The sequence below is a fragment of the Mrakia frigida genome (assembly GCF_051309035.1).
Source record: "Mrakia frigida strain ATCC 22029 unplaced genomic scaffold BDY24scaffold_4, whole genome shotgun sequence".
NCBI lineage: Eukaryota > Fungi > Basidiomycota > Tremellomycetes > Cystofilobasidiales > Mrakiaceae > Mrakia > Mrakia frigida.
The window spans coordinates 1,101,104-1,112,481 of NW_027481277.1; the positions used below are offsets into that span (position 1 = coordinate 1,101,104).

Genomic DNA, 11,378 nt, shown 5'->3' on the forward strand with positions numbered 1-11,378 from the left:
CAAGGAGATCTTGCCTTCCTAGGATGTTTCTTAAGATCTTGAGATGGTCAAAGCAGATTCGAGCGACCGTGATATCATCGTAAAGGGAGAAAAAGAACAAAAAGTACGCAAGAAACAAAAATCAAGAGGAAGAAGAACGACCTTCCACTTCCTCCTTTCCTTCTTCGTCTTCTCACCCAAAATCTCCTCCAAGAGATCTACATCCTCCACTTCGTCGACCAAGAGCTCAACTCTTCCATCTACTACATCACCACACCCTCCTACGCCACGCTTCTCGAGCAGTTCGACCAGGTATCTCCACGTCTTACCAACGGACGGTCGGCCGTCGTCGCGACACCCGATGGTCTGCACGTACTCGTACCACCCACCTCGGCTCCTCCTGAAGTCGAACGAGTAGCGAGGTATTTTCCCCAGTGACCAGGGATTTCGATCGTAGCCCAGAAGATCGTTTCCGACCATGAGCGCTGCTCCCCGCGACGCGACGAACTCCAGCCTCGTCCAACCCTCCACTCCCTTGAGCAGGAGCACCTTCTTCATCGGTGCAACGAGACGAAAGAAGCGGTCTTCATATCTGGTTTCAGCGAATCGAATTTCGAAGCATCGAGGGTTGAGGGAGGCGAGGAATGCTGAACTCGAGGGGAGCGATGGGTCCTGACGACCAATTTCCAGCCTGAGCTTCTCGAGAGGGAGAGGCCGAAGGACGCCCGAAGGGTATCTGAGAGAAGAGGGTCCACCTTTGGGAGCGGATAGGACGGTTGAGATGGGAGAGGGAGCGTAGGAAGAGATGGAGACGACGAGGGTGCGAAGAAGTCCGATCCCAAGGTGAGGAAGGAGGAGCTCGTTCGTGAGCTTTGGACGAGACTGGAGTGGAGAGAAGGTTCAGCTCCCGCATGATTCTCATGAAAGATATAGTCAACACTTACCTGCTGGTAGAACAGCTTGAAGAGCATCTGGAAGGAATCGATGGTGATTTGGCGATAGAGGAGGGGACCGGCGAGGTGAAGGAGCTCAAACGAGACGGTGCAGAGAACCGCTAAGGAAGTGGGATCGCACTCTTCAGCGAGGATGGCGAGGATGACATCCCTTGGAATTTGACGGCGAGAGGAGATAGTAGAAGGAAGCGAAGGGGATGGCTGAGGAAAGAAGGAGGCAAGGGAGGTCAGCTTCGAGGAGGAGAACGAGAGAGTCGACGGGAGGACTCACGACGAGGAACATCTTCCGACGGCTCTGAAGTTGAAGATTTATCGATCTAGACAATGAGAGCTGTTGTCCAATGAGGTTTGAGAAGACGGGAATGAACGATCCGACCGAAGCGAGAAGAAGGAGATTGTGGATGGGGGAAAGAAGAAGGAGGAAGTCGAGCTCAACTGGACCTTCTCCGCCAACCACATCGTCCCCTTTTTCTCCCTCCACCTCCCAATCTTCAAGACCTCAAAAATGATCTGTGTCACCTCCTCCTCAAGATCCTCCTCGCTGTCTCTCCTACGACGCTCCTTTGCTACCTCAGCATTCAGCAGATCAGCCATCGTCCTCGTCCCAAAGTCGTCGGCCGTCTCCTCGCCCACCTCCTCCTCCTTCCATCACGCCACTTCTACACCATCTCGCTCTTCCACCATCTCCACTCTTCAGAGCAGTAGGAGAAGCTTTTCAGCTGTTCCTCCTCCTCCCACTCATCCTTCGTTCGTTCACTTTTGCCATCTCCCTTCCCCGTTCTTCTCACCCCTTCAAAACTCGCGAGCTCAACAGATCGCTGACCTCTCGGCCCTCCCTCCTCATTCTCCCTCTGCGTTGCGTTTTCGCTCGAACAGAACCCTTACAGAAGAGCAATATGGGAAACTCTCCGATGTGACGATGGATAAACTTCACGATTCGCTCGAGGAGTTGGTCGAAGGGGAGGAGGGAGGAGAGGGAGGCTGGGAGGTCGAGTACTCTGTGAGTTCCAAGCTCAGTTCTTTCTGCTTCTGAAGATCGTGAATCTTTTAGGGAAGAGGGCATGTTGCCGGAAATCTCGTTCTGGGACACTTGGATAGAGGAGGAAGCGTCGAGAACCGAACTGAAGGGAAGGGAAGGACAAGAGCGGGACGTTGAGCTCGCTCGTTTTGGATTGGGCTCTACAAAGATCAGAGCTTACCACTCTTTCCTTCGCTTTTATCACCTCCCTCTCTGTGTACCGATCTTCTGCTGCATCTTTTACCTGTACCAGGAGTCAAGCTGCAAAAGGGCTCGTTCCTTTCGTTTCGTTCGGACGAGTTTTGGGACTCAACCAAATAAGAGGCTCATGCTAACTTCTTTCCTCTCTGCTCTTCTTCTGTACCCACAGTCTGGAGTCCTCACTCTCAGCATGGGATCTCACGGAACCTACGTGATCAACAAGCAACCTCCAAACAAGCAGATCTGGCTCTCCAGTCCTCTCAGGTTCGTTTCCTCTCTCTCTTCGAGACGCGTCGCGTCCTTTTCGTCGAAGCAGAGCTGACCGTCTCCTCCGTCTGTTATCTCTCCAGTGGTCCCAAGAGGTTTGACTATGTGAAGGAGAGTGGATGGATCTACCTTCGAGACGGTACGACTTTGGGAGGATTGATGCGAGACGAGCTGAAGGATATGGTCGGGAGGGAGGTTGAGGTTGATGTGGGAGTCGAAGCTGCCGTCAGCGATCTATGAGCTTGACACCTCCTGGCTTCAGCGGCATTGCTCATTGGCCTCTCTGTGAACCCCCTATCGCTTTTCCTACTCAGAAAACGGGACGAATGAAGATGAGAAGGCTTTCCCTTTTCAGGGGAAGCAACGCGAGGAACGGGAGGCTGGTCGGCTTCACTTCGCCCTCCCAACTTCCCTTCTCTCCTCCCACCACCCACCTCGGCTCTTCCCTTCCTTTTCTTCTCTCGTCTCTCCCTAATCTACACTCTACCTACGAAACGCTGGTCGCCTCGCCTTCCCTCCCTCTCTTTCCCTCTCCCTTTCACCTCCCTCTCGAATCGGCCCTCTCGGACACCTTCCCTTCGTCTCCCTCCTTCCTTTTCAGCCCTTCCCTTCCTCCCAAACTCTCCCAAAATCAAGCCGACTGGATCGGACCAAACAACCCTCCCAACGAGAAAAACTTCCCTTTCTCAGCCCTCGTCATCTTTCAGTCGAAACTCTCCGACCGCAAATCGACTCGCCGGTCGCCAAGGTCCCTGACCTCCCTTCCTCCTCCTCCCATCCACTTCTCCCTTCACCTTCAACACCCACCTCTCTCTCTCAATCCGACATCTATACCCTCCCCTTCTTTCCTTCTAGAATCGATCTCAACCTCAACCCCAAACCAGTCACCGAACGAACGAACGAAGATGATGCTCTGGTCGATACCGAGTTGGGTTCTGCTCGTTTCTTGCATAGCTTCAGGTGAGCTCGCTCGTTCTGCTTCCTTCTTCCTTTTTGAGCTGCTTTGGCGAGCGTGGAAGCATCCCAACAAGGTCTTCGAGCTGGTAGTGAGGGTGGACGTGCTGGGAGGAGCCGAGGAGGAGGAGGACGGGTCGGTTGAGCTCGACTCGACTCGACGTTCGAGCTCAACATGAGAAAGAACGTCCTCTCCTCCTCGTCGGCCTTTTCTTTCTCGACCTCCCTAGCTTTCTCGGCCAGCTCTAGTCTCTCAGAGTACTTCTATACACCCTCTCGTCCTTGTCCGCCGAAGGACCGACCCAAGAAGCTGATCCCCTCTCTTCCATCTGGCAGCCTCCCTCTCCCCTCCTCCTCCCCTCCTCCAAATCCACCACCCTCGCTCCATCCCTTCCATCGACATCCTCCCCAAACCGCCAACGGCTCGCTCCCCTTCTTTCGGCTCAGCAGTCGTCTCCGATCGAACGCTCAGGAGGAGGTTGGAGCAGGTCGGCAAGAGGAGTCCGGCGAGTCTGAAGCACGACGACTCGCTGAGGGTCAGGATCGAGGTTGACGGAGAGGAGTTCGCACTGCATTTGGTGAGTCTTTCTTTCGAACGATTGCTTTTGAATCAGGCTAGACGAAGGATGAAGGAGGATGGCAGCTTTGAAGGAAGGCGTCGGGGAGTTTGGACTGCGAGAGCACGATGAGTCGGTTCCGTCCTTCGTCCTTTGCGGATATCCAGTACTCTTGGGATCTTGGGATGTCACTCAGAGCGTCTTCTTCATCGTAGAGTGCAGAGGGAGAAAGAGGATCGATTGGGGCTGTGGGAGTTTCTCTCGAGACTCCGTTCAAGGACCTAGATTCGAATGTCACCGCGCGTCGCACCTTTACTGACGCCTTCTCTCTCGTCCTCTTTTTTCTCGCAGAAACCCAATCACCACCTCCTGCACCCCTCCTTCTCTACCATTCACTCAACCGACCATCCTCTCCACCCAACCAACGTCCTCGCCTACGAGGGTCACGTCCTTCCTCTCTCCCTTTCTCCCTCTCGCCTCCTCGAAGAGCTCGCCGGAGGAATCGCTCGCTCGGACGACGAGGAAATCCACGCTGGATCTCTAGGATGGGCTCGACTCCTCTTCCACGACGCCGAACAGTCTCTCTTCGAAGGAGCATTTATGGTCCGAGGAGAGACCTACACCGTTCTCAAGGCTTCGACTTACGAGAAGGTCAAGGACGTTCGGGATCCAGGCGTCGAGGTTGGGAAGGGAGACGGGTTGGTTGTGTTCAGGGATAGGGACGTTAGGATGCAGGAGGAGGAGGGAGGAGAAGGAGTGAAGAGCTGTAATCACGACGAGCTGGAGTTCAACGTCAACGAGTTTCATCCCGTGCATCGAGCGAAGGTGATGGAGGCGGAGATGAGGAGCAAGCCTTGGTGGGTCGGAGAGGGGAGCGGGATTGGGGGGGATTTGAGCATGAGTGGGTTGAAGGTTGGGAGGGAGGACTGGGAGGAGATGGCGAAGAGGGACGACGTCGCTGGAGGAGCGAGTGGGGGAAAGTGAGTCGTTCCTTTCTCTTCGTCGACGCGTCTCAGCTTCGTTTCGTTTCGTCCAACGCTGACTTCCTTTCCTCCTCGTTCTTCTTCTTGCAGCTTCACGGCTACTATCGGTCAGACTGCTGGATGCCCTTCGTCTCACAAGCTCATTTACATGGTTCGTCCTGCTCTCCTCTCCCTCTTGAACGCGTCTCGACAGAACGTGACCCCCCTTCCGGCCTCCTTCTTTTCTATACTTTACGCTACACAGGGAGTCGCTGCCGATTGCGCATACGTCGCCGCCTACGGAGGGACTGATGCCGCTCGAATGGCAATCGTGAGTGGACCTTCTTCTTCCCAGTCCTCGACGCGTCACTCTCGTTTCGAAACTCGAGCTCATCCCCGTCTCTCTCTTTCTTCTGTTGCCTTCAGCTCAACAACTGGAACACCGCTTCCGCTCTCTACAAGTCCACCTTCAACATCTCCCTCGGAATTGTCGAACGTTCGTCTCTCTTTTCCTCGCTTGTCTCGCTTCCGCCCCTCCTCGTCGCTGACTTTTCCCCTTCCCCTCTTTCTCCCAGTCTTCGTCCAAGATGCTTCCTGTCCCTCTCCGGTCGACTCGGCCGTCGCTTGGAACACCGGGTGCGAGTCCCTCACCCTGAACGATCGTTTGTCCGCCTTCTCGAGTTGGCGAGGAGCTGCTAGGAGTGGAGATCAAGCCGGACTTTGGGCTCTCATGTCTGGATGTGCTACTGGTCAAGAAGTTGGAGTCGCTTGGCTTGGGCAGCTGTGTGTTCAGTCGGTGAGTTTCGAATTTCAACGCGTCGAGCTTGTCTTTCGGCCTTTCGCTGACCTTCTTTGTTTCCTCTTCACAAGGCCACCGATCAAGGATCTCAAGGGACTGTCAGTGGAACCTCGGTTTCGACGAACGGAAGAACGGAGTGGCAGGTCGTAGCTCACGAGATTGGGTGAGTCGAGTTTCGAGAGACAGCAAGGACGAGGGAAGACGAACGGCGGGGGAGAGACGCGTCGAGTCTTCTGCCTCTTTTCAATCGCTCACACCTCTTTCTTCTTCGTTCTACAGTCACAACGTCGGAATGGTCCACGACTGCTCTGCTGGATGCGCATCAACAACAGCGTGCTGCCCTTTTTCGACAACAACCTGTGACGCGGCAGGCCAGTACTTGATGAGTCCCGTTTCAGCAGCAGGAGAGAGCGCTTTCTCCCCTTGCAGCATTGGAAACGTGAGTCGAATATCCACCGTATCCTGCTTCATTGCTCGAACTTCGTTCTGATCCTTCGTTCTTCGTCTGCAGGTCTGCTCTGGGTTGGGATCTCGATCCGTCGACTCGTCTTGCCTCGCCGACCCTGGATCCGTCACTCTCATCTCACTTCAGCAGGTTCGTTCCTTCTTCTCTCCTTCCTTCCATCGAAGATATCGCTGACCTACCTTTCTTTCGACTCGAAAAGTGCGGAAACGGGATCGTGGAACCTGGAGAGGATTGTGACCCTGGTGCGAGCGGATCGAGCTCCTGCTGCGACCCTACGAGTTCGTCTCTTCTCTCGTTCCTTTCTTCTTTCAGCCACTCTTTTGCTGAAGCTATTTCTCTTCTGTCTCGAAACTTCTCAGCCTGCAGGTTCCGAACTGGAGCCGTTTGCGACCCTTCCTCCAGCGCGTGCTGCAACGACTCGTGCTCCTTCGCCTCAGCTGGAACCGTTTGTCGAGCATCGCTAGGAAGCTGTGATATCGCCGAGACATGCACTGGAACCAACAGCACCTGTCCTTCCGATTCGACGGTCTCTGACGGTCTGTTTTGAAAATCTCGTCTTGCTTTCTCGTCGAACAACCAGCTGACCTTTTTTTTTCCTCTTCCTCTCCTTCCTTCGTTTCTCTAGGCACCTCCTGTGGATCCAACGGACTTGAATGTGCCAGTGGAGTTTGCACGTCCCGAGATCGTGAGTTCCTTTCTTCGACCGTTCCGCTCGTCGTCTCGTCGCTGACGTCTCGTTCCCCCCAGAACAATGCGCCAACGTCGGAGCTTCCCTCGGAATCACCAGGTCCTGCTCTTCCGCCGCCAACTCGGCTACCTGCTCGATGACCTGTCAGAGTGCCAGCGGAGGATCCAACTCTTGCGTCGTTCGTCCAACTTTCCTTTTCCGAGGCGAGCGCTGCGTTTTCGACGCGTCGCTGACCTCTCTCTCCTGCAGGTTCTTCAATCCACCTTCGTCGACGGAACTCCATGTGGATTCGGCGGCCGATGTAACAACGGAGAATGTGCTACTGGATCAGTCCTCAACACCGCTAAATCTTGGTGTACGTTCGAGTTCGACCTTCGTGTCGAAACGTCCGACGCTGACTCTTTTCCTTTCTTTCCTTCGCCAACCTCAGACATGAGCAACCTCAACATCGCCATCCCCGTCACCGTCGTCGTCGGAATCATCGTCCTTCTCATCCTCATGGCCATCACTCGATGCATCGTCCGATGTTGCTATCGAAAGAAGGATGCTCGTCGTCCGCTTCAACAACCACCTCAGATGGCAGCGATGTACTCGGGAAACAACTACCGAAGTTCTCCCAGGTGATTACTCAGTCCTTCAAATCGCTCGACCATCTCAGAACGAAAACCATTCTGACCTCGTCCTCGTTCATTCAAATCTCGCAGGGCCAGCGCTCAATCGAACGCTCCTCTCGTCGCTCCCTCGTACGACTACGGTCAACAATTTCCTCCCCCTCCTTCTCGAAACATCCCTCCTCCACCTCAATCGCATCCTCGTCAGCCGTCCAGAGGGAACTGGGTAGGTCTTGATTCTCCCTCGCTTTTTTCTTTTCGACGCGCCGAAGCTGATCAGCTCCTCTCTTCCCTTTCGTTCAGGTTGACCCCGCCTCCTATAACGGCCAGAACCACAACGAGGCGAACTGGCGCTAGAGCTCTATCTTGTTTCTCCTCTCTCTCTCTCTCTCTCTCCCTCGTTATGCCTTCGCTTTCCCTCTTCTCGTTCTCGGCTCTTGACGTCCAATCTCACCGTACCTTCCCTCTCACACCCACTTTTGCTTTTCATCGCCAATACAACTTCTCCCACTCGTTCGTCTGCTCGCTTAGCTTTTAGTTTCAGCTCCTTTTCTTTGTAGTCTCTCTCGTTGTCTCTCAATGGACTTTCTCTCTTTTCCTTCCCGCTCGTAATCATCTCGGTCGATTCCAGCTCTCGTTTCACGATCTACCTCCAGTAGCGCAGAGATGGGCTCGTGAGGTCATGAAAGAAGAAGAAAAAAAAAGAAGAAAAAACTGGTAACGAAGCTACGTAAAGAACATGACGGGGCGTTCAACTGAAAAGCGAAGGCGGAGAGACAGACGCGTCGACTTCTCAGCGAAGAAACGAAACGTTTAGCTGGGAAGGAGGACTCACTGGGTGAGGTTGGCAGAGGTGTGGTCAATGTTGTTGGTATCCTGTAAGATGGAGAAGAAAGAAAACAGCGAAGAGAAAGTCAGCCTTGCTCAGAGAGAGAGTTCGATGCGTCGACGTCCGAACGAAGTGAAAACAGAACCAGAGAGACGAGACTCACCAGCCTTCGACGATCCGATCGAAGTTCCAGAGCAGCGAGAAACTCCGGCCTCTCTTTCACGACCAGACGAATGTTCCTCTGAAAGAACGTCTCGTCCATGCCCCTTGGGACGTTCTCCACCTCGAAGGTCGCCGAGATCCAAAACCTCTTCCCCCTGCCCTTCCTGAAGACCCAGCACCTCTCGTAAGCCTCCCAGCGAACCTCCACCACCCCAGAAAGCTCCTCGAACAACGGTATACAAGCTGGGACCAACCTCGGAAGGTCCCGTTCCTCGAGTTCATCGAGAAGACTCGTCGCGTCGTCCGTGGTGAATGTGGAGGAGGAGGGGTTGGCGAGCGCTTCGACGAAGTTGTCGAAGAGGGGGAAGGGATCGAGCACGGCGTTCTTGAAGACGAGAATGGAAAGCCAGTAGAGAGAGGAGAGAAGAGATGGGATGTCGGACTGGTAAAGGTGGCAAAGGAAAGAAGAAGGTGGTTCAGTCGGTCGCGTTGAAGGATGGGAGAAAGGAGAAGAAAGAAAAACGAACGTAGCCGAATGTGGAACCGCCCTCCTCCGCGGGGAGGGTGAATGGTATAGACTCGATTTCGATAATCACGAGCTCTGGGAGAAAGGTCGCAACTTGCCGGAGGAGGGACGAGGTTGTAGGGCACGACGGTCCATAAACGTTCGAGACATCCAACTCCTCGAGTTCCGTGCTCTCCCTTGTCGCCTCCAGGATCGACATGACTTCGGCCTCCGAGACTCGAAGAGCTAAGCTCCCAAGCTTTTTCTTCCCTCTCACCAGCTGTTCTATACCCCAAAGAGTAGGAGAGGGAGGAAGACCGACTTCGAGCTCGACGAGGTTCGGGAAGGAGGCGGGAGGGATCTCGAGAGGAGTGACGATGGCGATTTCGTCGAGGGGGAGGAAGATGTATTCGAGGTTGGGAGCTGCGTTGGCGAGCTTGGAGAAGAAGTTGGAAGGAATGTAGGGGGATTCGATGGAGAGGGTCGTGAGGCGAGGGAAGTTGACGATGGAAGGGGAGTGCGAAGGGAAGAAGGTGTTTCCAAGCATGTCTGCCCCGACGGTTCGTTCCGACTGCTCCATGGGAAAGGATATCCCGAGGTCGAGGAGGGTGGTGCAGGAGTTCACGATAGTCTGAGACCAGATGGAGAGTCAGCTGAAGAAAAGAAGGAAGGAAGGAAGGAAGGAAGGAAGGGGACGGAGGGAAATGACCCACAGTCCAAAGCGCCATGATTTCTCCCTCGCACATCACGTTCGACAGCGAGCCTGCTCCAGGCTCTCCTTGGAAGGAAAGATCTAAGCGTTCGAGGTTCCTGATTCGGACGAGTATCGCTGGGTATCGGATGCTCAGTTTCACCAGGGTGAGGTCCTTGAGAGGAAGAAGGGTGAGGACTCCGAGGAGATTGAAAGAGACGCTCCCGTAGGCGAAAACCTTTTCGAGGTTGCTCAAACCAGTGAGGAGACGAATCAGAGCCAGCTCGAAGCGTATATAGTCCGTGGTGCTCATCTGGCAACGAAGGCAACGAAAAAAAAGGAGTGCGTTGATTCAGAAGATCGTTCGGGAGAGGACCACGCGTCGAGCACGTCTCTCTCGCAAACTAAGACCAAGTGTCCTCCCCATCTCGTCTTCATCATCCTGACGGCATAATAGATGCAAGGACGTACCGTCAGTCCAGAAGGACTACAACTCAATTCCACGATCCGAACGAGGAGACGCCGCTCCGCGTTCTCGTCGAGCCAGTTCGCGAAGTCGAGTCCTTCTTTATCGACGGGGATCCGAACGACGTAGAAGAGGAACCGACTGAGTGTAAGATAAGGAAGAAAATATCAGTGGAAGGCTAATTCAGAAAGACGAACGGGAAAAAGGCGAAGGAAGCACCTTGCTAGTCTCCTAATCCGTCGACACGTCGAGGAAAGACAGACGGTGGGACGCCAGACAGGCAACGGCAGGATGTACATGGGACCGCGTCTGATGGGTGTGTAGAAGGGAGGATCTTGTTGATCAGAGAAGTAGAGGATGCGATCGATGACCTGGTAAAGAAAGGCAGAAGGGGCGAGGGTGAGATGAGCTGACGGACGACAATGACTCGGCGAGTGCCGGAAGGATGAGGACGAACAATGTCGGGGAGGGAGGTGAGCGATCTCGCAGGTCTCCTCGTTGAGACCATACTGCTCGAGGTCTGTAGAGGAATGAGGTGTAGAAAAAGGCGAAAACATTGTGAGCTTCTGCGGCAAAGGGGAAAAGGAGCGAGAGGTCACTCTGCTAGTGCCCTCCCTTCCTTTCCTTTCTGGAATGAATCGAGCGAAGAGGGCTCATCGTAATCACAGATCCCATCGTAGTATCGGTATTCATCTCTGCTGCTGCTGGTGCTGCTGGTGGGGCTGTCGAGGATGGGGAGGTTGGCGAGAGAGAGAGGGGAGAAGGAAGGGGAGGGAGCGGGACGTCGAGCTCGTGATTCCGAGAGTGTCTGGTTCTCTTGAAGATGAGAGCTATCGCTGGATTCGTGGATAATAGGAAGACGAAGGTGTACCGAAAGATCTGAGGTGGCGAAGCTGAGAGATTTCGAGCTAGAGTTTGGGGGAGGGTGATGGTTTGAAAGGAAAGAAGGAACGAAGTCGAAGCTCCTTCCTTCCTCCCTCGCTCGCGGTCAGGTTACTACCTCCTTCTCCTAGACATCTTCAGCAGCATTCTCCAGCCGACTCTGCCGTCGATTAGAGCACCGGTTTCGACTCCCTCACCCTGAACGATCGTCTGTCTGGCTTCCGAGGAGCTACTACACGAGGAAAAGAAGAACTGCAAGGGAGAGACGCGTCGTGCCTTCTGTCTTGAATCGCTCACGCCTCTCACTTCTTCGTTCTGCAGCAGTTACAACATAGGAATGGCCCACAGCTGCTCTGCTGGATGCGCATCAACAACAGCGTGCTGCCCT

General features: G+C 54.3%; 4 protein-coding genes across 4 annotated transcripts; 2 read left to right on the forward strand and 2 right to left on the reverse strand.

Moving 5' to 3' along the window:
- Window positions 1–57: 57 nt before the first annotated feature.
- On the reverse strand, window positions 58–1,351 carry BDY24DRAFT_378823 (uncharacterized protein). Its single transcript, XM_076638986.1, has 2 exons — window positions 1,204–1,351; window positions 58–1,133 (listed from the first exon to the last, which is right to left on the reverse strand). The coding sequence occupies exons 1-2, from the start codon at window positions 1,213–1,215 to the stop codon at window positions 534–536; spliced, it is 612 nt and encodes a 203-aa protein (XP_076500124.1). The 5' UTR covers window positions 1,216–1,351; the 3' UTR covers window positions 58–533.
- A 16-nt stretch (window positions 1,352–1,367) lies between these two features.
- On the forward strand, window positions 1,368–2,740 carry YFH1 (ferroxidase). Its single transcript, XM_076638987.1, has 3 exons — window positions 1,368–1,932; window positions 2,321–2,415; window positions 2,502–2,740. Exons 1-3 carry the CDS (start codon window positions 1,438–1,440, stop codon window positions 2,656–2,658), a joined length of 747 nt encoding a protein of 248 aa, XP_076500125.1. The 5' UTR covers window positions 1,368–1,437; the 3' UTR covers window positions 2,659–2,740.
- Window positions 2,727–7,915, forward strand: BDY24DRAFT_378830 (Metallo-peptidase family M12-domain-containing protein). The gene is made up of 18 exons (XM_076638988.1): window positions 2,727–3,378; window positions 3,709–3,950; window positions 4,281–4,909; window positions 5,003–5,063; window positions 5,157–5,222; window positions 5,318–5,387; window positions 5,467–5,687; window positions 5,762–5,853; window positions 5,970–6,129; window positions 6,202–6,285; window positions 6,356–6,434; window positions 6,516–6,692; window positions 6,782–6,841; window positions 6,904–7,022; window positions 7,094–7,199; window positions 7,275–7,464; window positions 7,549–7,681; window positions 7,759–7,915. The coding sequence occupies exons 1-18, from the start codon at window positions 2,745–2,747 to the stop codon at window positions 7,810–7,812; spliced, it is 3,177 nt and encodes a 1,058-aa protein (XP_076500126.1). The 5' UTR covers window positions 2,727–2,744; the 3' UTR covers window positions 7,813–7,915.
- A 208-nt stretch (window positions 7,916–8,123) lies between these two features.
- On the reverse strand, window positions 8,124–11,037 carry BDY24DRAFT_378834 (uncharacterized protein). The gene is made up of 9 exons (XM_076638989.1): window positions 10,775–11,037; window positions 10,566–10,628; window positions 10,328–10,479; window positions 10,114–10,249; window positions 9,665–9,955; window positions 8,974–9,582; window positions 8,448–8,888; window positions 8,291–8,331; window positions 8,124–8,210 (listed from the first exon to the last, which is right to left on the reverse strand). Exons 1-9 carry the CDS (start codon window positions 10,799–10,801, stop codon window positions 8,207–8,209), a joined length of 1,764 nt encoding a protein of 587 aa, XP_076500127.1. The 5' UTR covers window positions 10,802–11,037; the 3' UTR covers window positions 8,124–8,206.
- Window positions 11,038–11,378: the final 341 nt, after the last annotated feature.